This window comes from Arabidopsis lyrata, assembly GCF_000004255.2.
Source record: "Arabidopsis lyrata subsp. lyrata unplaced genomic scaffold ARALYscaffold_6, whole genome shotgun sequence".
Classification (NCBI taxonomy): domain Eukaryota; kingdom Viridiplantae; phylum Streptophyta; class Magnoliopsida; order Brassicales; family Brassicaceae; genus Arabidopsis; species Arabidopsis lyrata.
Genome location: NW_003302550.1, coordinates 6,166,284 through 6,188,481, shown reverse-complemented (window position 1 = coordinate 6,188,481; position 22,198 = coordinate 6,166,284). Strand labels below are relative to the sequence as shown.

At 33.4% G+C, this 22,198-nt stretch overlaps 5 protein-coding genes and 1 non-coding gene across 6 annotated transcripts; 3 read left to right on the top strand and 3 right to left on the bottom strand.

Moving 5' to 3' along the window:
- Window positions 1-675: 675 nt before the first annotated feature.
- On the top strand, window positions 676-1,310 carry LOC9307723. Its single transcript, XM_021022895.1, has 2 exons — window positions 676-1,166; window positions 1,269-1,310. The coding sequence occupies exon 1, from the start codon at window positions 769-771 to the stop codon at window positions 1,108-1,110; it is 342 nt and encodes a 113-aa protein (XP_020878554.1). The 5' UTR covers window positions 676-768; the 3' UTR covers window positions 1,111-1,166; window positions 1,269-1,310.
- A 12-nt stretch (window positions 1,311-1,322) lies between these two features.
- Window positions 1,323-4,023, bottom strand: LOC9307722 (peroxidase 56). The gene is made up of 4 exons (XM_002871607.2): window positions 3,341-4,023; window positions 3,068-3,253; window positions 2,620-2,785; window positions 1,323-2,399 (listed from the first exon to the last, which is right to left on the bottom strand). Exons 1-4 carry the CDS (start codon window positions 3,569-3,571, stop codon window positions 1,987-1,989), a joined length of 996 nt encoding a protein of 331 aa, XP_002871653.1. The 5' UTR covers window positions 3,572-4,023; the 3' UTR covers window positions 1,323-1,986.
- A 2,306-nt stretch (window positions 4,024-6,329) lies between these two features.
- Window positions 6,330-8,398, bottom strand: LOC9309780 (peroxidase 56). The gene is made up of 4 exons (XM_002871606.2): window positions 8,015-8,398; window positions 7,744-7,929; window positions 7,174-7,339; window positions 6,330-6,903 (listed from the first exon to the last, which is right to left on the bottom strand). The coding sequence occupies exons 1-4, from the start codon at window positions 8,243-8,245 to the stop codon at window positions 6,497-6,499; spliced, it is 990 nt and encodes a 329-aa protein (XP_002871652.1). The 5' UTR covers window positions 8,246-8,398; the 3' UTR covers window positions 6,330-6,496.
- Window positions 8,399-10,181: 1,783 nt separating this feature from the next.
- Window positions 10,182-14,006, top strand: LOC9309779 (tyrosyl-DNA phosphodiesterase 1). Its single transcript, XM_021023420.1, has 15 exons — window positions 10,182-10,576; window positions 10,651-10,830; window positions 10,915-11,106; window positions 11,189-11,326; window positions 11,405-11,465; window positions 11,602-11,678; window positions 11,760-12,110; window positions 12,188-12,322; window positions 12,403-12,552; window positions 12,642-12,745; window positions 12,821-12,874; window positions 12,961-13,051; window positions 13,137-13,220; window positions 13,295-13,433; window positions 13,518-14,006. Exons 1-15 carry the CDS (start codon window positions 10,562-10,564, stop codon window positions 13,583-13,585), a joined length of 1,839 nt encoding a protein of 612 aa, XP_020879079.1. The 5' UTR covers window positions 10,182-10,561; the 3' UTR covers window positions 13,586-14,006.
- On the bottom strand, window positions 10,195-10,268 carry TRNAV-CAC. The gene has a single exon. It is a non-coding gene; the product is annotated as a tRNA-Val (tRNA).
- A 3,274-nt stretch (window positions 14,007-17,280) lies between the features above and the next one.
- LOC9309778 (transcription factor PRE2) lies at window positions 17,281-18,789 on the top strand. The gene is made up of 2 exons (XM_002873664.2): window positions 17,281-17,667; window positions 18,413-18,789. The coding sequence occupies exons 1-2, from the start codon at window positions 17,539-17,541 to the stop codon at window positions 18,566-18,568; spliced, it is 285 nt and encodes a 94-aa protein (XP_002873710.1). The 5' UTR covers window positions 17,281-17,538; the 3' UTR covers window positions 18,569-18,789.
- The last annotated feature ends 3,409 nt before the right edge of the window (window positions 18,790-22,198 follow it).

The window sequence follows — 22,198 nt, the reverse complement described above, 5'->3', positions numbered from 1 at the left end:
CGCCCGCGGGATACCGCGGGTTAAATCCTAGTAATTGTGTATTTGTTTAGTCGGTATTGGGTATAAACCTTTCAATTTTCATAACCTTAAAGTGAAAATTCAAATTTCTCTGTTTGACTCTCCATCTAATGCAAAGAACAATCTTTTTCATTTGTATACAACTTATAAAATCTATGTAACATAGATCTGCTAACAACTTTTGGTAAGAAAATCAATCAACCATAAAAATTTATTAAATGCTATATGAACTATGATATTACAAAATATCTAACATCAATAAATAAAAAAATCCGAAATAACCTCCATCTGTTCAACATAACATGGAGCTTGATAATGTTGTTTCATAAAAACAAAATCTAAGAGAGATTTTTTAGGGAACGACGTGGCACTAATCCTTTGGAAGTTTTATTGAAACTATATGAAAGATGCCGTACAAAACGGCGCCGGATTTGGTCGTCGTTTTCCAGATCCGATATCCTCTTCTTCCACACGTCTCGTCTCATATCCCACCGGTCAAACGACACACAGAGACAGATCCGTTCCACACATTTTCTTTAAACCGGCTCAATCTCATTATCCACGTGGCAAAACCTCCATGGTTGTTAAACTTTCATCAAAACCGACACGTTAAACAGTAACCGTTTTTAACTAGTTCACTAGTATATATATAAATAAGCTCCGTTTCACATGTCTTTCACAGTTCACAATAACTTTTCAAATTTCGAAATTCGAATTTTTGTTCCTCACAAATCTCTCTCTATATAAACGATGATGATGATTGGAGGAGGAGGAGGAGAAGCTGAATCGTGGCCGGAGATGGAAGCCATAGCTAGGAAGATGGTGGAAGAGGTTGAAACAGAGAGTAGCGGATCATCGGAAGCTGAGACGGAGTCTCCGAGATCCGTCGGACGTTGGATCACAGCTAAGGACCGAGTTCATAGCCAGGTTTTGAAGATTAGGGAAGAGGATCTTTGTGTTATCGTCGAAGATAAAGCTGCGAATCCAGAGGATCGACGATATCTTCGTCCACGTCGTCTTAGTCTGTTTTTGATCTCGCGTCAGAATCTGCCTTGTTCGCCTCTTAGTGGAAAAGTGAGATCCGTTCGTTAACGCTGTTCAGAGTCAGTGATGATGATGATGATTCCCATAGATCTAAATCGATCAAGGTTCGTCTCTCTCTCTTTCTCGATGGACCGATCCAACAAATTACACACTAAGCTTTTGATTTCTATATGTATTTGATCTCTCAATTACACTATTTTTTGCAGGTGATATGTCCTTCTCTGTTTTTTTTCTGCTTTTGAACTTTTTTTGTTGTTTCGTTTTTTTTTTTTTTTTTTTTTTTTTTTTTTCTGGTGATAAATGTCATGTGTATATAAACCGTGAATCTGTATATATGAGCCTCATGAAACTTTATGCTCCTCTTTTTGTTCACCTAGCTATATGATCACTCTCTATGTATGCGTTTGATTTATCAAAACTACATACATATATACACGTAACACATGTATACATGGCACAAATTTGAAATGATTATTATTAGACTCATAACATTAAAAAAAATCCATAATTATTGCCACCTAAGTAGAGTTTTAATTCTAAATAACTACTTGACATTGAAGATAAGGTCGACTAATTGAAAGCTATTTTTACCAGTCAAAGACATCATAATCCTTATTAAGTCAAAACTTTACTGTTAATATAAGGCAACAACGTTTATACAAATAACAAAACGGATTGAAATAACGCGAAATGATTTTTTTTTTTTTTTTTGAATCAAAGGAAATAAACTCAACATAATGCAGAAAACAACACTCGGAAAACAAAATTCAACAAATCGAAAGATGTAGAGACTCTTATTGCTCCATAAAGAATATGATTATTTCACCATATTATTTCTTTAGGAAAAACACAAATTAATCTCACAGAAACTTTTTTTTTTTTTTTGGTTTAGAAAATATGTTGTTGTATCTCACAGAAACTTCTTCAGTACTTGTTAACCATTCTGCAATTCTTGCGAACCTCACCGACTCGACCCGTTAAAACTCCAATCCGACCCAACTTCACCATGGAGACACCAAAGTCCTTAAAGAAAGTAGAACCATAACGTTTCGTTTGCATGAGAACGTAAGATTTAGTTTCTTGATTGTTTAAAAGAGCTGCATCAGATTGAAACAACCCTCTTTGTTTAGACACAAGCTTGAAGTAGCTTTTATCAAATGTTGTGAAGCTTCCTGGATCCATTTCCAGATCTGTCGTGGTATCGGTCGGCTTACATTTTCTTCTGAGTCTGGCTGCATATTCCTTGTCTAAGCTTGGATCACTGTCTCCTTTTCCGGTGAAATTGTAGAGCCTGTTTCTGACTATAGGACAATGTGCGTCCCCAACCGTGTGTGCACCTGTCAAAATGTAAATAGATAGCAATTAGTTGAGCATGACTTTTATTTTTATTTTAATCAACAGATTTTGCAAATTTCCGGTCAATTCTATCATATCTTCGACAAAACCCCAATACCAAAAGATGTTTCTTTGTTCTTTAGTTTTTATTATGTGACCTTTTTGTTTGTTCATAGAATCTTCGTTTGTATATCATCTGATTTTTTTCATTCTAGAACATACCTGAAAGCACGACGAGGTCTTTCTTGTTGAGGCCTTTGGATTGGAATTGGGTGATAAGAGTAGTTATATTAGAAAATGGCGATGGCATGTTTGATGTGGCCTCATTGATGTTTGTAACCCGACCGTCTCTTCTTCCCGTTTCAACTTCCCATGACGGTCCATTGAGCTAAAAATATATTGATTGTTATGTTATATATAATATATGATGTTAATAGTCCAACACACACACACACACACACACATATATATAACAATTTTTCTTGATTCTATTTCTTTAAGATCAGTCAAATAATGTCAAACCAAAAGCTAACTAGTCTCTTGAAACCGTAGTTTTCATAAAATGTTATAGCATAAAAGGTGTACTCATCACCCTAGCACAAATTTTTCTTGTTATTCCGTAGATCTGTTGCATTCGAACCGGTTAGTGATACTAAACGTTTATACTTACCGCAACCACTACGTCTCTAGCAACAAGGGCCAAGACATCTGAGCAAGAAACAATGCCTGGACATTCCTTTTCTAGAGCTGCCTTGATATTGTCTATGAAATCAAACCCTTCGAGGCTGAGGTTAGGAGGCGCGTTCTTCTCAGCTTTTTTGTTCTTTAACTCTAGCAAGACCGACCCTTCACATCCCTAAAATATCATGCATGCATGATTCAATCATTAGATCTATAAAGTGCCAAACAAGACAGATTCAAAAATTAGCGTTGTGAACATTACCCGAACGAAGCAATCGTGGAAGAACAGTCTAAGCAAAGGAGGTCCAAGTGATGGATCCTTCTTCACCATGTCGAAGATAGACTTCTTAACAACAAGCTCGGCTTTCGGGCATGCCTTGTTGTAGAACCCAACTTTCAGTCCTTGTGCATTGGTTAGAGCACATGAAGAGAGCAAGCACAATAGTACTTGAAGGAAGAAGAAACAATAGATTGTAATCTTCAAAGCAGCCATATTATTATTATTAGCTTCTATTTTTTGACCAATGATCGATGATACTAATTGGGATAAGATTGTTGGTATTTATACTAAGATTAGGCGATCATGTCATGAAAGTTTCAAATATACTATATAGCTTGTTTATGTTTTATTGGTTTGCTTGATTTATATCATTATTGCCAACAGAAACGGCTGTCAAATAACTCTACCCCAAGTATTTACGTGAATTAGGCATTGACATGAATAAAAATTTGCTGGATAAATAATGATTGGATTTTGTCAATAACTAACAACTAAACAACAAGAAAAAGTTATATATTATGTTTCGTAAAATTAAAATGCTACAAGAGCCAAGAGCCGTGAATGGCTGGTGGGTAGGAGAATTAAAGATGACCAATTTTGCTAGTGATATTGAACTTCTTAACTGACAACGTGACAACAATTGACAAAAAAAAAAAAAAAAAAAAAAACTGACAACGTGACAACAATGATATGGTAGGAGAACATAATACAGCATAATTTTTTTTACAAAAAAAAACTAAGTTCTTTAATCTTTGGACTTCGTCATTGCAATTATTTTGTATGTTCATTCAATCACACTCATTCGATAGTAACATTTTGCTTCCAAACCTGATTCATTCCCGAGCTGATCTTATCACAAAACTCTTCGCACTTCAATTTCTAACCATGCCCAAGCTCTTCTCATGCATAATTATTTTTACAAGTTAAAATATCTTACACTCCTAATAAATTTTCGACTTTATTTATAGTTTGCCACAAATCATATAATGTAACAATTTTCATTATAAAAGCAGGAAAGCCAAAATTGGATACATTTTTCCGAAATCTTATAGAACTTCCAAAAACACCAAATTTTAATTATAGAGTTTAAATAAGATGTAGCTGTTGGAGTATTAGAGTTGAATTGGTCTTTTAGCTTTAGTTTGAATGAGTCTTTAAGTTGTTTTTCAAGTTTGAATAAGCTCCTGGTCTGTAGGAGTCAAGTAGTAGTGGTCCTAGTCATTAGTTTACTTCCGCAAGTTTCTCATTGTTTAGTTGTAGGAGACTTAGTCTTCATGTCATTGGCTATTTAAGGCCCACCAATTCTCAGCAATAATATATCGGAGGATTTGAGAAAACCTGCAACTTTATTTTCTACATGTCTGCAACTTTATTTTCTACATGTGGTATCAGAGCCATTTTCAAATAAAATATCTTTGAGTGAAAAGAAAACGAGTGAGTGAAAGAGGAGTTAGAGAAAGAGGAGTGAGAGAAAGAGTGAGTCGTTGAAAAGAAAACGAGTGAATGAAAGAGGAGTGAGAGAAAGAGGAGTGAGAGAAAGAGTGAGTCGTTGAAAAGAAAACGAGTGAGTGAAAGAGGAGTGAGAGAAAGAGTGAGTCGTTGAGTGAGAAAAAGAGTGAGTCGTTTAAAGAAAAAGAAAAAGGGAGAGAAAGAAGAACAAAGAAATGTCAACATCATCCGAGAAGTTTGTGCAGCCGGCTATTCCGAAATTCGACGGCTACTATGACTTTTGGTCAATGGCGATGGAGAACTTTCTAAGGAGTAGAGAGATGTGGAGCCTGGTGGAAGAAGGGATTCCGACAATGGCGATCGGGTCATCACCAGCGAATGAAGCTCAGAGAAAAGCTGTGGAAGAGGCAAAGCTCAAGGATCTTAAAGTCAAGAATTTTCTGTTTCAAGCCATTGACAGAGAAATTCTTGAAACAATTCTTGACAAAGGAACTTCAAAAGCGATTTGGGAATCGATGAAAAGGAAGTATCAAGGTTCAACAAAGGTGAGACGAGCACAACTCCAGGCGTTGAAAAGAGAGTTCGAGTTGCTCGCTATGAAGGAAGGCGAGAAGATAGACACCTTCTTGGGAAGAACCTTGTCTGTGGTAAACAAAATGAAGATCAATGGAGAAAGCGTGGAGCAGAGCACAATTGTGAGCAAGATACTCAGATCATTAACCAGGAAATTCAATTATGTTGTGTGCTCAATCGAGGAATCAAATGATCTGAGTACGCTAACTATTGATGAGCTACATGGAAGCTTGTTGGTTCATGAGGGAAGGATGCAAGAACCTCAGGAGGAGGAGCATGTTTTGAATGTCTCTCAAGACGAACGTTCCAGTTACGGAAGAGGACGAGGTAGCTTACGAGGCGGCCGTGGCAGAGGTCGAGGAAGAGCTACGCCAGACAAGGCATCCATTGAGTGTTTTAAGTGCCATAAATTAGGACATTTCCAATATGAATGTCCTGATTGGGAGAAGGGAGCATATTATGCAGAATTGGAGGAGGACGTACTTTTGATGGCTCAAGTTTCATTTGAAGAGGAGGAATGCAGGGACAAGAAGATTAAACTGGATGCTTTTGTTAGCATTTCCAGTTTAAGGGAGGGTATGTTGGAGTATTAGAGTTGAATTGGTCTTTTAGCTTTAGTTTGAATGAGTCTTTAAGTTGTTTTTCAAGTTTGAATAAGCTCCTGGTCTGTAGGAGTCAAGTAGTAGTGGTCCTAGTCATTAGTTTACTTCCGCAAGTTTCTCATTGTTTAGTTGTAGGAGACTTAGTCTTCATGTCATTGGCTATTTAAGGCCCACCAATTCTCAGCAATAATATATCGGAGGATTTGAGAAAACCTGCAACTTTATTTTCTACATGTCTGCAACTTTATTTTCTACAGTAGCCTATTAAAAAACGAATAATAGTATTCTCCATATTATTATTTGTTACAAAAGAAAACTTTGACACGGGTGAAAAAAAAAGAAGAAACTTGACAGATACATACCTTTTTTTCTTGATAAATAAAACTTGACATAATCGGATTTTACTGTTTAACATCCATAGTACAATACACATAATTCCACACATTATTCTTTAGGAAAACACACAAACATGATAATGATCATAGCGCAGTCTCACAGACATATATATTTATACTTAATTAACCATTCTGCACTTCTTGCGAACTTCCCCAGCCTGACCCGTTAAAACTCCAATCCGACCCATCTTTACCATAGAGACACCAAAATCTTTAAAGAAAGTAGACTTATCACTATTCATGTGCTTTAGAAGATAAGACTTAGTTTCTTGATTGTCTAAAAGAGCTGCGTCAGATTGAAACAACCCTCTTCTTTGAGACACAAGCTTGAAGTAGCTTTCATCAAACGTTTTGAAGCTTCCTGGATCCATTTCTAGAGCCGTCGTGGTATCAGTTGGCTTGCATTTTCTTCTGAGGTTGGCTGCGTATTTCGTGTCTAAGTTCGGATCACTATCTCCTTTGCCGGTGAAATTGTAGAGCCGGTTCGTGATTTGAGGACAATGTCCGTGCCCAATTGTGTGCCCACCTATCAAAATGTAAATATATACAAATAAGTTGAGAATGATTTTATTTTTATTATTAGATAACTGGAGATCCCAAGCTAGAGAATAATATAGAAGATATGTAGAAGAACGAGTATTCTTATTTGCTGCTAATCTGCTATATAAAGAGTCCAAAATAGCCAAACAATGTTTGGAAAAAAAGAGAAAAATATTTGTTCAAAGAACACTGCACTTTCATTATTTGATGCATCGTTCAAGTATAATTTAAAGAATTTTCTGATTCTATAACACACCTGAAAGCACAACGAGGTCTTTCTTGTCGAGGCCTTTGGACTGGAATTGAGTGATAAGGCTACTGATATTATTAAATGGTGATGGTAAGTTTAATAAGACCTCAGTGATGTTTGTAACCAGACCGTCTCTTCTTCCCGTTTCAACCTCCCACGACGGTCCATTGAGCTATATTGATTTGTATATCATAAAATACATGATGTTAAAAATCCAACATATCATTCATAAAAGATTTTATGGATTATATTTTCTTAATAGCAGTTAGAAAATCTCAGATGGAAACCTGAACTATATAGCCTCTTGAGATTTTAAGTCAACTGCATTTTGTAGCATTATAAAAGCAGAAGAATACGTCCAACCTAATTTATGGAGTCTATAATCGCCATGTGAACTTTGTAGTTAATAAAAAAAAAAAAAAAAAAAAAAAAAAAAAAAAAAAAAACTTTGTAGTAATATAAAAAAGGACCGTGTAATAAAGATACCGTGAGCACTTTATCAAAAAAATGATGAAGATACCGTGAGCTCTGACCAAATATTAGATCACTAACTTGATAGTAAAAATGTATACTTACTGCAAGCATTGCATCTCTAGCGACAAGAGCCAATACATCAGAGCAAGAAACAATGCCCGGACACTCCTTTTCTAGAGCTGCCTTGGCATTGTCTATGATCTCAAATCCTCGAAGGGTGAGGTTAGGAATTGCGTTTTTCTCATCTTTTTTGTTCTTTAGCTCTAGCAAGAGCGAGCCTTCGCATCCCTAAAACATCATGATATAATCATTAGTTCGCTAAAGCGTCTAAAAAAACGAAATGGAAATTCAGGATGTCAAGAAAGGACATTACCCGAACGAAGCAATCGTGGAAGAACATTCTGAGCAAAGGAGCTCCAAGTGTTGGATCCTTGTTAATTGCCTCGAAGACAGACTTCTTGACAATAAGCTCAGCTTTCGGGCATGCCTTGTCGTAGAACCCAACTTGCAATCCTTGCACATTTGTTGGGGCAAATGAAGAGAGCAAGCACGATATTACTTGAAGGAAAAAGAAACAAGAGATAGTCATCTTCAAAGCAGTCATATTATTATTAGCTTCTCTTTTTGACTGATGATCGATGATACTTTTTTTTGGTTTAAGATGATCGATGATACTTCAGATTGTTGTTGTTATTTATACTAACGTACTTATGTAATAATGTCACGGAAGTTATAAGTACTATAGTTTAAGTTTGAAATACAAAAATATACAAGTGTTCGTGGTTGTAGCATTGAATTTTAAAGACCAAGATATAGAATGTTTTGTAAATTTGTTGAATTATATATAATTGTTTGTGGAATATATCTATTTTTCATTTGTATATGGCTTATCGGCTTGTTTGATGTATATATAAATAGTATTTTCACCAGAAAATAAAGGCTGCCATATATTTTTAAGCAAGAAATAAAATAACCAACACAAACTAGGTGTTGAAATGAATAAAAAAACACGATAGCGAATAATGGTAATTTGTCGATAACTAAATTGAAACTGACAAGTAAACCACAAGAAGAAACTATTATTATTCGTTTAGTAACAACTAAATGTAACAAGAGCCGTCCATATGATCTAGTATTTACACGTAGACAATGGCTGGTAGGTAGGAGAATTAACAATGAATATTGCTTGTAATATTGGACTTCTAAACTGACAAAGTGACAATGATACGGTAGGAGGACAAAATAATACATCTTAAAATTTTATTTAACATAGTTTAATTAATTTTTTTTTTGACAGTACAAACTCTTTGGGCATAAACTACATTGTTTAATCTTTGGACATGATCAAAACAATTATTTTGTCCCCGTAACATCTGCATGTTTATCCGATTCCTATCACACTCATTCGATTGTAACATTTCAACGTAATGCTTAGATAGTTGCTCTATTTGATCCTATTTTATACTTTTTAGAATAAGGTGCCTTAGGGGAAGGTGGAGTCAGGACCGTGCTTACTCAATTAAACAAGAAAAACTCGCTAACGACTTTAAATTATATAGAAATTTTGTGAAGTGATAAACGAAGATGTATACGAGTTCGAACGTGTAATATATAATAAAATAACTGGTAAAATGTGCACCGAGTGCACCAGTAAGTAGTATCCCCAAAGGTTGTTAATCTTATTTCTTTCTATATCACATTTTTATGTAAAATTTATGTTACTTACATATATTTTTTTTTTGTTTTATGGCTTATATATATTATGTTGATTTGAATCCGGATGATAATACAAAAATAACAACTAACACAAGTAACTAGATTGTATATATGTTATGGTAGGTCAACCTATATTCTATATATTTTTTGGGTTTGTAATATTTTTGGTTCTAATTATTTTTATAATATATTCTTAAATTTTTAGTCTCTTCGGTGCAGTTTCTCGACCTACTGCATTGCCATCTTTCAAGTTTCGTTTATCCAAAGTCTTAAATGTTTTGTGTAGTGTACCGGAAAGGAGATTGGTCCATAAAGAAAGAAACGTAAATAGAGGAGCATTTTTTATAGCTCAAAATGTTATGAGGAAAAAAATCGTTCTCAATCATATATTATACATAACAAATGGCTACCCATTTTAGTTACATGAGGTTTTCACTAATGAAAGTTGTATTACGTGTCGGTAATATTCTTTTTGTCTCCGTTGGTGATTTTGTTTGATCTCTTTCGTATTGATTGTAACACAACTGATCCCTTTCGTATTGATTGAACTATTCAGACGAAAAAAAAAAAAAAAACTCAAATATTAAGTCACTTTTATTATATTTTTGCCTATGATCTTAAAAATCCTAGACTTTTTAAGAACCTTGATAGGCTAAGTATAGGAATGTAAGATAAGATACTTTTGTTAGTTATAAGACATATTTCTTAGTTAAGAGTTGTCTTAAGAGCTTATTGATAATGATGGTCTAACGAGTAAGAGAATGTGGTCGGGCCATGGAAGCTAAAAAGGTTGGGCTAGGGAAGTTTGGACACATAAAAAATGAAACTAAAAATAAATGTCTGAGCCCGGGTTCGAACCGGGGACCTCTAGTGTGTGAGACTAGCGTGATAACCGACTACACCACCCAGACTTAATTAACTATATATCTTAAATTACTTTATTGTACAATAGCACAAGCCAAAAGAGCCATCGAGTGATGCTGATGCGGCGGTGTGATTGTCGCCGCCGGCGTGGAGAATCGTTACCGTTATCGTTACTATGAGTTTGTTGCCCATTATTACTTACTTCTCCATTGAAACATCATCGCAAATTTCTTATTTGATCCCATTGAGCGTTTTATGTTCATTCACTTAAACGCTGCGTTTTGCTTCTTCTTCTCCTTCTTCTTCACTTCACTTCAACCTCAGACACTTGTCTTCCTTAATGGCTCACTCTCAGGTAATTCAAAACAAAACCCTAATTTCCGTTTCTGAAAATTCGATGTCTTGCTCTGATTATTGAATCTGTTATAGGTTGCGTATTTGATTCCATTGAAAGCTGATTTAAAGGAAGACGATTCATCTCCAAGGATAACTTTATCCGAAGGTCCAAACTTCATCGGCCGCGGCAACGTTTCAATCGTCGATAAGCGTCTCAGTCGCAAACACATCACCATTATGGCTTCCACGTCTGGCTCAGCTTCGTTGTCAGTGGTAAAAACTATAAACAACTTTAAAAAACCTAACTTTGGCTTCTTATCGAATTGAATCATATCAAGTTTTTGTCTTTTTGGGTAGGAAGGAACGAATCCGGTTGTTATTAGGTCTTCTGGTGGCGGCGAGAGGAAGAAAGTGAAACCCCGTGAAGAGGTTTCAGTAAGTAATGATGATCTTATTGAATTGATCCCTGGTCATCATTTCTTCAAGCTAGTTTTGTTACCCGTTGAAAAAAAAGGAAGCCATGAAAGAGCTACTAAGAAAGCTCGAAAGGTTACTTACTTGGCCTAACTAAAGAATGCAGCTTTTGTTTTGTTTCTTTGAGGCTTTGTTTGATGTGGTGAAACTGTATTAGGCTGAAGATGATGTAGAGGCCATTCGTCGTTTTTGTCCACCTAATGAGAAACTACCTTCAACGTTTCGGCTTTTGAGTGTTAATGGATTGCCTGATTGGGCTAATACCTCTTGTGTTTCCATTAATGATGTCATTGAGGTTAGGCTTATGCTAAACATATTAGTTAATTTGTTTTGTTCAGACATCATGGCTAAAGATTGTATTCGTAAATGACAGGGAGACATTGTTGCTGCAATCCTATCAAATTATATGGTCGATGTAGACTGGTTAATGTCAGGTGAGTTTTCTCATATTTTGTTTGTTGAGTTTGTCGAAATGATTAGTTATTCTGTGTACATTCATGGGGGGTGTTGTTTTTCGGTTTTCTCGAGTCTGTTAGCTGAATTCGGTTCATTGCAAATATCCTTTTGTAGCTTGTCCCAAACTGGCCAACATTCCCCAGGTTATGGTCATTCATGGAGAAGGTGATGGTAGGCAAGAGTATATTCAGGTTGGTTATGCCGGTTTGCTGATTTCTTTTGATTGATGTTAATGGTAGACTGAGATCTCCACTCTCTGTTTTGTTTTACAGAGGAAGAAGCCAGTTAATTGGATTCTTCATAAGCCCCGGTTACCTATTTCATTCGGGACACACCATTCGAAGGCTATATTTCTTGTCTATCCTCGAGGAGTGAGAGTTGTAGTACACACTGCGAATCTGATCCATGTTGATTGGAACAACAAAAGCCAAGGTTTGTGGATGCAAGATTTTCCTTGGAAAGATGATGACAAAGATCCACCTAAAGGTTGTGGATTCGAAGGTGATCTTATCGATTACCTCACTGTTCTTAAGTGGCCTGAGTTCAGTGCAAACTTGCCTGGCCGTGGTAATGTCAAAATCAATGCAGCCTTCTTCAAAAAGTTTGATTATTCTGATGCTAAGGTACCTTCTATTTCTCTATAATATTTCGGCTGATTTGTATACTTATTGTTTACTAATACTATGCAAGAAATTTTCAGGTTAGACTAATTGCATCAGTCCCTGGATACCACACTGGTTTGAACTTGAAAAAATGGGGACACATGAAGCTACGGACTATTCTTCAAGAATGCATATTCGATAGAGAGTTCTGCAGATCCCCGTTAGTTTATCAGGTAGTGTTCCGTTCCAAGTTTTTTTGTTGCAATTGCATTACTTCCAAAAAGTTTTCTTTTATAATTTTTCCATATGGCAGTTTTCTTCACTTGGTTCTTTAGACGAGAAATGGTTGGCTGAATTTGGAAATTCTTTGTCTTCTGGTATATCAGAGGACAAAACTCCTCTCGGTCCCGGGGATCCATTGATAATATGGCCTACAGTAGAAGACGTCAGATGTTCTTTAGAGGTAATCCGAACAAACGATTTCTAAAGATTTCATCTTTTCTTATATATCTTATGGATTTGACTTCTAAACCGTGAAATCTTCAAACAAAGGGTTATGCTGCTGGCAATGCAATTCCGAGCCCTTTGAAGAACGTGGAGAAACCATTCTTGAAAAAGTATTGGGCTAGATGGACAGCGGATCACAGTGCTCGTGGGTAATTTAGAAAAACCAAACCTTTACAAATCCAACTTATGATTATTACTCAATTCTGATCCATTTAATGTTACAGTCGTGCCATGCCACATATAAAGACGTTCACACGTTACAACGACCAGAAGCTTGCGTAAAGTTCATAAAGTCTCATTCTGTAGTTACCGTCTTAATAAAAGTTTACCTTTAGTGATTAATGTTCTTGTTTTGCTTCCATAGATGGTTCTTACTAACCTCATCGAATCTTAGCAAAGCGGCCTGGGGAGCACTTCAGAAAAACAATTCCCAGTTGATGATCCGTTCCTACGAGGTAAAACCCAAAACCCGTGTTTTCACGCATCAAAGTCTGATCTTTGTAACCACTAACTACATTCCATTGACTGTAATATTGTTAGTTGGGCGTCTTGTTTTTACCATCTCCAATAAAAACACAAGGTTGTATATTTTCATGCACTGAGAGCAACCCGAGTACTATGAAGGTAAGATGATCTAAGATTCCTAAACATGTTAACCTGGACCCAAACTTTCCCTCTTAATTGTGCTTTGTCAACAGGCAAAACAAGAGAGGAAAGACGAAGCAGAGAAGAGGAGTAAGCTAGTGACCATGACCTGGCAAGGAGATAGAGATTCGCCTGAGATAATCTCATTACCAATTCCTTATGAACTACCTCCTAAGCCATACTCAGCCGAAGGTTTTTTTTGCATTCATTTTCCAACAAATACCACTGCTTTCTTTCTCAAGTTATTAACGTTTTTACTGGCATTGTGATTTTCAGATGTGCCATGGTCATGGGACCGAGGCTACTCGAAGAAAGATGTGTATGGACAAGTCTGGCCAAGATAGTTGATGATAGCTTTAGTAGCTATAACTGAGACTTGAGTGAGATAGTGGCGTTATGGATTTTACTCACTCACTAAGCGATCAATAATCACTAAGCGATCAACAACCAGACGGATAAACAAAAATTAGTGTGAAAACAGATTGAAATCTGTGGATTAATCCGGAGTAGTCCAACAATTGATAGGATTAGTATTGATAAAAGTTTAGTCTGTGAAAGAAAATTGACCTGTCGGCTTCAGTCTGCCGTACGAACGAGGTTGAAAGGTTAAAAAATCTCGTGGGCCAACAGAGTATTTTACGTGTTGGCTCATTTTTAATTTTTTATATCTTTTTTTTTTTTTTTTTTTTTATATATCTTATATATGTGAAGGTTACATCATTATTGTTTTAATCTCTTAATATCTAGTAGTAAATTTTTTGTCGACATTTTACTTTAGTTTGAGGAAATTGAAATTGAAAAACCTATTACATATTTACATGTGTAGAAGAGCATGCATAGTGTAAGTGTAAACCAGCAGACCATTAAAAGCCTCGACGTTTTTACATCTGTATTTGTATAGTCCAAACACAATTAGCATAAGTGATAAGTACGAACTACAAACACAAAACATAGACATAGAAATTGGAGACAGAAGTATTTTTTCATATTATTATGACAGAAGTGTGTCGTTGGTTACAAGAAACCTACGATTCAAATTCGAGACAGAAAATCAAGAATGAAAAAAACGAAAAAAAAAAAAAAAAAATGAAGAATTTTGGTGGTACATATTCGATAGACATTTAGAATACAAACAGACGCAGACAAGAATTCACAATCAATGTCTACATTTCCAAGAACACCCGTCCCTCTCTTTGATGATTTGGCCTTTATCATATCTATCAATATTTTAAGATAATTACATTCATAAGTTATTTGACATGTAAATTTAGTCCTCGAATCTTGAGGAAAGCCAATCAAGATTATGATACTGATTAAGAACGATCTTTCTTCTATATTCTGACCATTCACAACTTGCCACGTCAGTAGCCAAAAGTTTGGATAATTTTTATCCAATGCCTTGAGACTTAGGATAGTATGCAGTAGTAGTGTCTAGAGAATTGATATAGTATCAACATGCTCGGTTATATTCTTTTATATATGGAAAATTTCCCTTGGTTTTTCACTCTCGAAAATTATAAAACAGTCTGATTAGTTGTGATTAAAGATGCCACATAATTAAAATAAATTATTTATTTGGATATTTTTATAAATTTTCATGAGATTTGAAAATATTTGACAATGAATGTATTGGCTCAAGTAGGTTCTTTGTATATTGTTTTAGGTCTTCTCTTCTCTCAGATTTAAGATTTCTAAGTATCTTGAGATGATGAATTTTTCAGCTTTCTTTCGATTTTTTTGTTTGTTTTTTTTTTTTTTTTTCCGAAATTTTCACTTCAAAAAAGTAGATAATGGGTCGAGACTATGTCCTTATGTATTATTATTTTATTTTTTTTTCGTTATATGAGATTTCTTACATGCATGTAGTTTAATTTGACTTACTTTAAAAAAAATAGATAGACTTTGGATAAATTTTGTTGTTGACATAGTTTTAAAATAAAAGAAAAGAAAATTTGTCTGCAGAAGTTGTGGGATATGTGTAAGTTCCATATATTCTCCTATTGATTAAAAGAAACAAAGATGTTGAACATGTATAAAATTTCGGCAGTATTTAACTAATTCATCAATAAATCCATATACACTATAATAACGTTCTAACCTACTTATCATATGTAAGACTTTAGAGCACTCTTAAATAAAGTTAACTCGCAAATGTTTTTACTTTTTTTTTTTACAGTAACATTGGGACAGCAGTAAGAACAATTGTGCTATAAATGCTGGTTTTTGCAAATGTTCAAACTAAAAACAGAAAATTTTGGAAATTGTTATCTCACTACTTTAGTAAAAAGATGGAGATAAGAAAGAAAGAGAGGTCATGTGGGAGAGGGCGTGAAGGATGGGGATGCTCCCTGATTAGAGGGGGAAAAGAGTGTCCTATCATCACATGGGAGGTTAAAACTGGTTCTTATTTATAACTTCAAAATATTAAACATTAATAGTCCCACCTTTGTGTGCTCATCAGCAAACATTTTTCTTTAATGTCCAATTTATCACACCATCTCCTTGTTTTCTAATACATATTATGCATCTACTTATCATCATTCATTTCATATCTTTTGCATATCATTATCATCATCATCATCATCATCATCACGTGTTTTGATCTAACAAATGTTTTGTTGTTATTTATGACCAAAACAGCATAACCATGTATTTATATAAGTTGAAACACTGATAGAATTAGATGAACTAAAAAGTTTTTATTCAAAATTACATATTGACGAATGTTAGTTTAGAAATCACAGCTTTTAGAACAAGCTCAAAGATATTGGGTTCGACATATTGAGTTGATGAAATTCCACTTAGGCATTACATATAAATAAATATCGTAAGCATACAATATCTATTGAGGTACACGTGATAGAGCTTGGACAGTTGGACTAAGACTAGCCCCTCCCTATTGGCTAGGATAGATACCGTACGTTCCCTCAAATTGACCTAAGTCCATTGTTTTTATTTACCCGTATCTATATAACTGATACACAAAATCTTCTTGGGTTTACGTATCACAATCGATCGAGTGATGATATTTTAATGTTCATTGTTTCATTAGTTGAAATCAGACATTGCTTCCCACTGTCAAAATTAGTTTCTCTATGATCATAAGTTCATAACAGATTTCACAAGACAAGTTATGAAAAATTAGTTGTCGTTTGGTCTTTTAAAAAACATAATGATACATTCTCATAAACTCTCACTTCAAGCCTCAAGCAAAGCTAGTACATGTTATTAAGGTTATAACTACTATAACTGATTATCACAAACGTTCACCTCAATATATATATAGAGGATCTAATGACTAAATATACATTCGACTAAAAAATGTTTTGGATTAGTTATCAGTGAAAATGTTGTTTGGATATTTTATGCCAATCTAGATATTCATTTTTGGAATTCCTAATCGACAGAAAAATAACAGATATTAATGTTACTAATCAACATTTCTTTCTTTGAAAAGATTTACATCATTGAAATACTACAATATTAAAAATATAAAAATATAATAGCGATACTAATTATAGTAGTCACATAAAGATATAATAAAAAGATTTTGAATCTCTACATAATACAAATCTATTGCAAAAATCTTTTTCAATAATAGATAGTAAGTTCTACTCAAGATTTTGAAATTTGTTTAAGAAAAGCAAGTTTTTGTTAATAATTTGACAACCGAAAATTTTAGTATCAATTTTGCAAAGTTTTAAGAAAAGCAAGATTTTAATTTGTTAGAGATTTGGGATTAATGTAATTTTCAAAAGAAAAGAAGATTGGTTGTTTGTGAATATAAGAAAATAGAAAATCTGTAACTATTCTCAATATATTTAATTTTGCGGTCTCTTTTTTTAAAGTAAATAGGTAAAAATTAGATTGACTTTTTTTTTGCTTTTGTCTTATTTGCCTTTTTCTCTAAACTGATTTTTTTTCAGTGATATAATCTGTAATATCAATCAACTTTAAAGTTATATATTTATTTAAAAATGATCATCAATTAATAGTATTAGATAATATTAGACACATATACACATCACAATCTGATAAATTGTAAATTCACGTGTCATGTATCCAAGACTCCAATTCTAAACCACTGTTTTCTCTTGTGCACTTGTCGTCGTCACATCCTACACCCCTATTTAAGATTATTTGTATTACTCTCTCTAGAAGTGGTCCTAGCTCTCTATATAACACCATTTCTTCTCCGTCTTTCTTCTCCCTTTCTTTCGACAAGCACAAACAAAGCCATCAAGAGAAGAGAGCCTTTTCTTGGATTCAGATACACAAGAATATTTTTCAAGTCAAAATGTCGTCTAGCAGAAGGTCGAGACAAGCAAGCTCATCATCAAGAATTAGCGATGACCAGATCACTGATCTCATCTCAAAGCTCCGACAGTCCATTCCGGAGATTCGCCAGAACCGTCGTTCCAACACGGTAAAATCTCTTTAAAAGTTACTGTATATAGAGAATCTTTAATTTACTAAGTTTGGCATATATATTAGTAATATAAGTTTTAATTTTATGGTCTTTATTTAGGGTTAGTTACTATGTTTGATAGAGAAACACGCATATACATTATACAAACATGTTGGAATAGTGCATTATAGTCAAAGAATTACGTGTGGGAGATTGCATTTTGAAGTTTCTAAAATGACTTTTGACCATTAACCGGACTTTGAGGAGAGGAGGGAACATATTTCCCCTAACTTCAGCATTAAGCTTCTAATTAATTTTACTTTTATTATTGATTAATTACATTGAATGTGAGACGACTATATTGCTTCACGGACTATCAATTCAATACATTTATGTACAGCACCGACTTATTTTTATATTTAGTTTTCTTAGTTTCTATAAAACAAGAAAAGGACGAACTCTAGAAAAATAAGAAAAAGCTGGTTTCTATAAATGGAAGCATCGTTTTCTTATAGTACACACAACCAATCAGATTTGTTCTCAATTTCAAAACAAATGTGTTAGTTTTGAAAAGTTATGAGCATTTATCTTAAGCTTTATTTTTAGATAATGCATAATGTAATATGTCAAGCAATTAGCGTCAAGATATTTTTTTAACCTTTTTAATTAACACGCATCATAACTTTAAGCTAAGACTTGTTTGAATATTTTATATATTAAATCTTACTATATAGAATGTACAATTGTGAAAAATATTTTGTAGGTATCAGCGTCGAAAGTGTTACAAGAGACTTGCAACTACATAAGAAACTTGAACAAGGAAGCCGATGACCTCAGTGATCGATTGACTCAGCTTCTGGAATCCATTGATCCTAATAGCCCACAAGCCGCCGTTATTAGGAGCTTGATTAATGGATAATATTATAAGTTTATTAGTTGTGCTTATATAAGCTTAAAATCTCATTGAGAGGTTGATCCATCTATCAGGGTGTTGCATAATTATATATCTATTATGTTTCTTATATATTATTTACAATCCTAGCTAGCTAGGGTTCATATTTTGACCCTCTTTTGGTTTAACATCATGCATGCAACCATTAAGCTTAAATTATAATAAATAATATTCGAGCAATTATTTAATTTAATCCTTTTATATTATATGTAATTAAGTACGTGTGTCCATTTGTATGTATGTGTTATACAAATGGATATATTATAGTATATGACAACCAAGAGATCCTTTTCAAACGACATTTAGAGTAGTCTTCGAAATTCATAGAAACTTTGATTAATACTATAATTTAAAGCGTACACAATTATCAACTTTAAATGAAAACATATAGTACTTTAGTAGGATGACTTAAAAAAAATAAAAAAAAAATCTTAAAACCTTTTTACCGCTATACATTGTTACAAATTACAAACTACAAAATGAAACATATATACTAGCAGCTTTTGTCATATAAGAAAAGAAAAAACAAAAGACAACAATGAAAACCAACCCATCATGCAATAATATACTATTTGATAACAAAGATAATGATAATTTGCTATAAGTTGTATAGTATTTAGCTTTACATATCCGTATAAATTATCTGAAGGTTTACGAAATAGTACATGAAGTCAATAAGTCATCATACAAATCAAGTATTTATTTTTACATTTTTGTGACATCAACAAATCAAGTATCTAATTTGTGTAAATATTTTACAGTCAAATTGTCAAAATGTATGAGTGCCGCGACGAAGAGTAAGAAGTGTGAGCATTTTTTAGAAAACTCTTTGGCTGAAATATCAAGTGGCAGGATCACACGAATCTTGCAAATTAATGTTGCAATAAGGACACTATAAAGTAACGCAATTTTTGGCAACAAAAAAAATAGTATAATTAGTACAGAGTTCAACATAAATTAAATCACATTCTAAAAAGGAGTTTGTCGTCTTTTGTGAGCAGATGTGAGATACAAATGACGTTAATACTTAGATTTGTCGGAGAATTGGGATCATGAGCCACAAATTTTGCATAAATTAGCGTAGTATTTAAGTTAATATCTCACATTTTATACAAACAACGATATGCATATATATATATATATATATATATAATTATAAGACAGGGATGTGACTTTTTTTTTTTTTATTAGTATGGAGATCTTTCATGATTTGTTACTTACCGGTTGTTTCAAGAATTTGTGGACTTCTCTCTTCCATTTATACACTGGGCAATTTTTTTTGTTTAAATATATTATATAAAATAAAATGTTTATAAAAAACCACTAAAAGATAAATTTACAGGATACAACGGTAAAGTAGTTAAATCGGTTGAAAATGAATAATACTTTGCCGCTGATAATATAACAACTAACGAGAAACTTTTGACTATGAACTTTTAGTAAATGTGGACCTTTTAACATAAACCTTTGACTTTTTTGGTTACGTAAAACTAATTGATAAAGTAATTCGCTATAGTATCGTTTTCTTTAAAGGACATAAATTTCAATAATTTCCATGATCTAAAAAAATTTGGATTTTCGTCCTAAACTTGAAGGCACTAACCACTGGTCATATAAATAGCATAGTCTTTTTCCTTAGCAATGTACTCGAATGAAATTTCCAACCGATATCTGAACTATAATTAACTAAACCTGGAATATATGGTTTCTACTGTTCACAACGACCACTATCGATTTCTCTTGATTTGTATGTAAGCTAGCTTTATTTTCTATCTATATTTTAATACTTGGTTTGTTATTTGTGAACAGTAATTTACCTGTAATTGTTATTTTATATAGTGACACTGATATTCGAATCAAAATTATAAATTCCCACAGTAAAGTTGGTGGTAAGTACTAAGTAGGGATCCATATATGGTCCCTTTCAACTGAAACCTACATTAAATTAGATACCCATATTATTTAGGGTATATATATATATATATTGATATATTTTAGTTATAGTTAATATTTTTCTACTGAAACTGAAGTTTTGTTAGTTCTTATGCTAATACACTAAATATTTTCTAATTTATTTATAAATATTATGAATATTTAAGGTATTATTAATATATATTACATATAACACATTTTGTACTAGCTAGCTAGCAAATGAAAGACCACTTTTTTTTTTTTTTCTTGGACAACTATGATTGTAAGACATCACATTTTTATGAATAATATGTATTGTGTCGAAATTATATTGAGTATAGATGGTGACACATATTTAAGTTATAATAGCGACTACAAAATTTGAATACTAGAACAAGACAGTATAGAAAGACGTCTAAACAAAACTATAGACTATATACTAATATAATATAGAATACGAAAGAAAAATAAAATATCGGTTATAAAATTCCAAAACAGATGTAATTGATGGGTCATAAAATAGTGAATGTTGCTCTACCCTACAATTTTGTTATAACTACCGACATAAATTGTTCACACCGTTGGACAAAGGAAACATATAAATTTCTCATTTGTTTTTTTTTGTGTGTTTTTCTCTTTTTAATGATATAGAAAATAAATAACAACAAACAAAAAACACAAAAGTAAAAAGTATAAAAAAAAAAAAAAAGAGAGAGAGAAAGGGGATGAACAGAATTACATTCACGGTTAAGGTCGTTATCACTGTTTAACGGTATTGTCAAAAAAGGCCAGTCAACGTTTGTAAGTACCTCTCTGTCCTTTCCCACATTTTCCGCGTTCTTTGACTTTTCAAACCCAATTTGCTAATAATATTAATACCCACATTATAATTTCGATAATCTAGGCATTTCTAACAAGTAAGAAACATATTTTGAAGAAGCAGGCTTTTACGTTCTGATGGGCTGCGAACCGAAGCCCATTTTTTATTAATTCTTTATGGTACTCTTTAAGGCCCAAATAATTAGGCCCATAAGCTCAACACACGTGATTTCAAAACTAAATAAGGAAATATACTTAACGCGAGCAAGCATCATTAGAGAGTATTCTTCACGCGCGCGACACTGTGGTGAACACTAAAGAGACAACAGAACTTCTATAGGCCCATGAAACTTAACACCACATCTCAAAAGGGGATGAAGTTCATTGAGTTGGAAAGTTACATATAATGTCAGAACTAAACATAATCGATTGTTGAACGCAATAAATTTACACATTTGTAGGTAATGGTTTGGTATGCAACAAAGACACTGTGCTTTGTAAGTAAAGGTGATTGTACGATTCTAACATCTAGATAAATTGTGGTGTATAAAGAATGAATTGATATACTTGACATGATTATTTATTAAGATACTCGCTCAAACGTGACCTAACCTAGTTCTAGATATTTTGCTTGCCGCATGATAATAATTGTGAACAAAGGAAACAAACCTTGCGTTAGCTTCGGTCGTTAACAAAAAATAAGAGACTAGATGGATGATTAATAACAACTACGGACTACGGTTTATTTATCTATAAAATACATTAATATATGACTGGGTCAATATATAACATACAAGGAAAGAAAAGTATCAAACAAAAAAAATTTAAAAATAACGAGTGGAGAGTTGAAGTATCCCAAGAAAGAGG

Bases quoted from the DNA above. Each gene is read 5' to 3' on its own strand.
- LOC9309778 (XM_002873664.2), top strand. From the start codon at position 17,539: ATGTCGTCTAGCAGAAGGTCGAGACAAGCAAGCTCATCATCAAGAATT. The intron at 17,668-18,412 runs GTAAAATCTCTT...AATATTTTGTAG, and splicing joins AGAACCGTCGTTCCAACACG to GTATCAGCGTCGAAAGTGTT.
- LOC9307723 (XM_021022895.1), top strand. From the start codon at position 769: ATGATGATGATTGGAGGAGGAGGAGGAGAAGCTGAATCGTGGCCGGAG.
- LOC9309779 (XM_021023420.1), top strand. The intron at 10,831-10,914 runs GTAAAAACTATA...CTTTTTGGGTAG, and splicing joins GCTCAGCTTCGTTGTCAGTG to GAAGGAACGAATCCGGTTGT. The intron at 13,434-13,517 runs GTTTTTTTTGCA...TGTGATTTTCAG, and splicing joins TAAGCCATACTCAGCCGAAG to ATGTGCCATGGTCATGGGAC.
- LOC9307722 (XM_002871607.2), bottom strand. From the start codon at position 3,571: ATGGCTGCTTTGAAGATTACAATCTATTGTTTCTTCTTCCTTCAAGTA. The intron at 3,254-3,340 runs GTAATGTTCACA...ATGATATTTTAG, and splicing joins TCCACGATTGCTTCGTTCGG to GGATGTGAAGGGTCGGTCTT. The intron at 2,786-3,067 runs GTAAGTATAAAC...ATATATTTTTAG, and splicing joins CTAGAGACGTAGTGGTTGCG to CTCAATGGACCGTCATGGGA.
- LOC9309780 (XM_002871606.2), bottom strand. From the start codon at position 8,245: ATGACTGCTTTGAAGATGACTATCTCTTGTTTCTTTTTCCTTCAAGTA. The intron at 7,340-7,743 runs GTAAGTATACAT...AAATCAATATAG, and splicing joins CTAGAGATGCAATGCTTGCA to CTCAATGGACCGTCGTGGGA. The intron at 6,904-7,173 runs GTGTGTTATAGA...ACATTTTGATAG, and splicing joins AGACCTCGTTGTGCTTTCAG to GTGGGCACACAATTGGGCAC.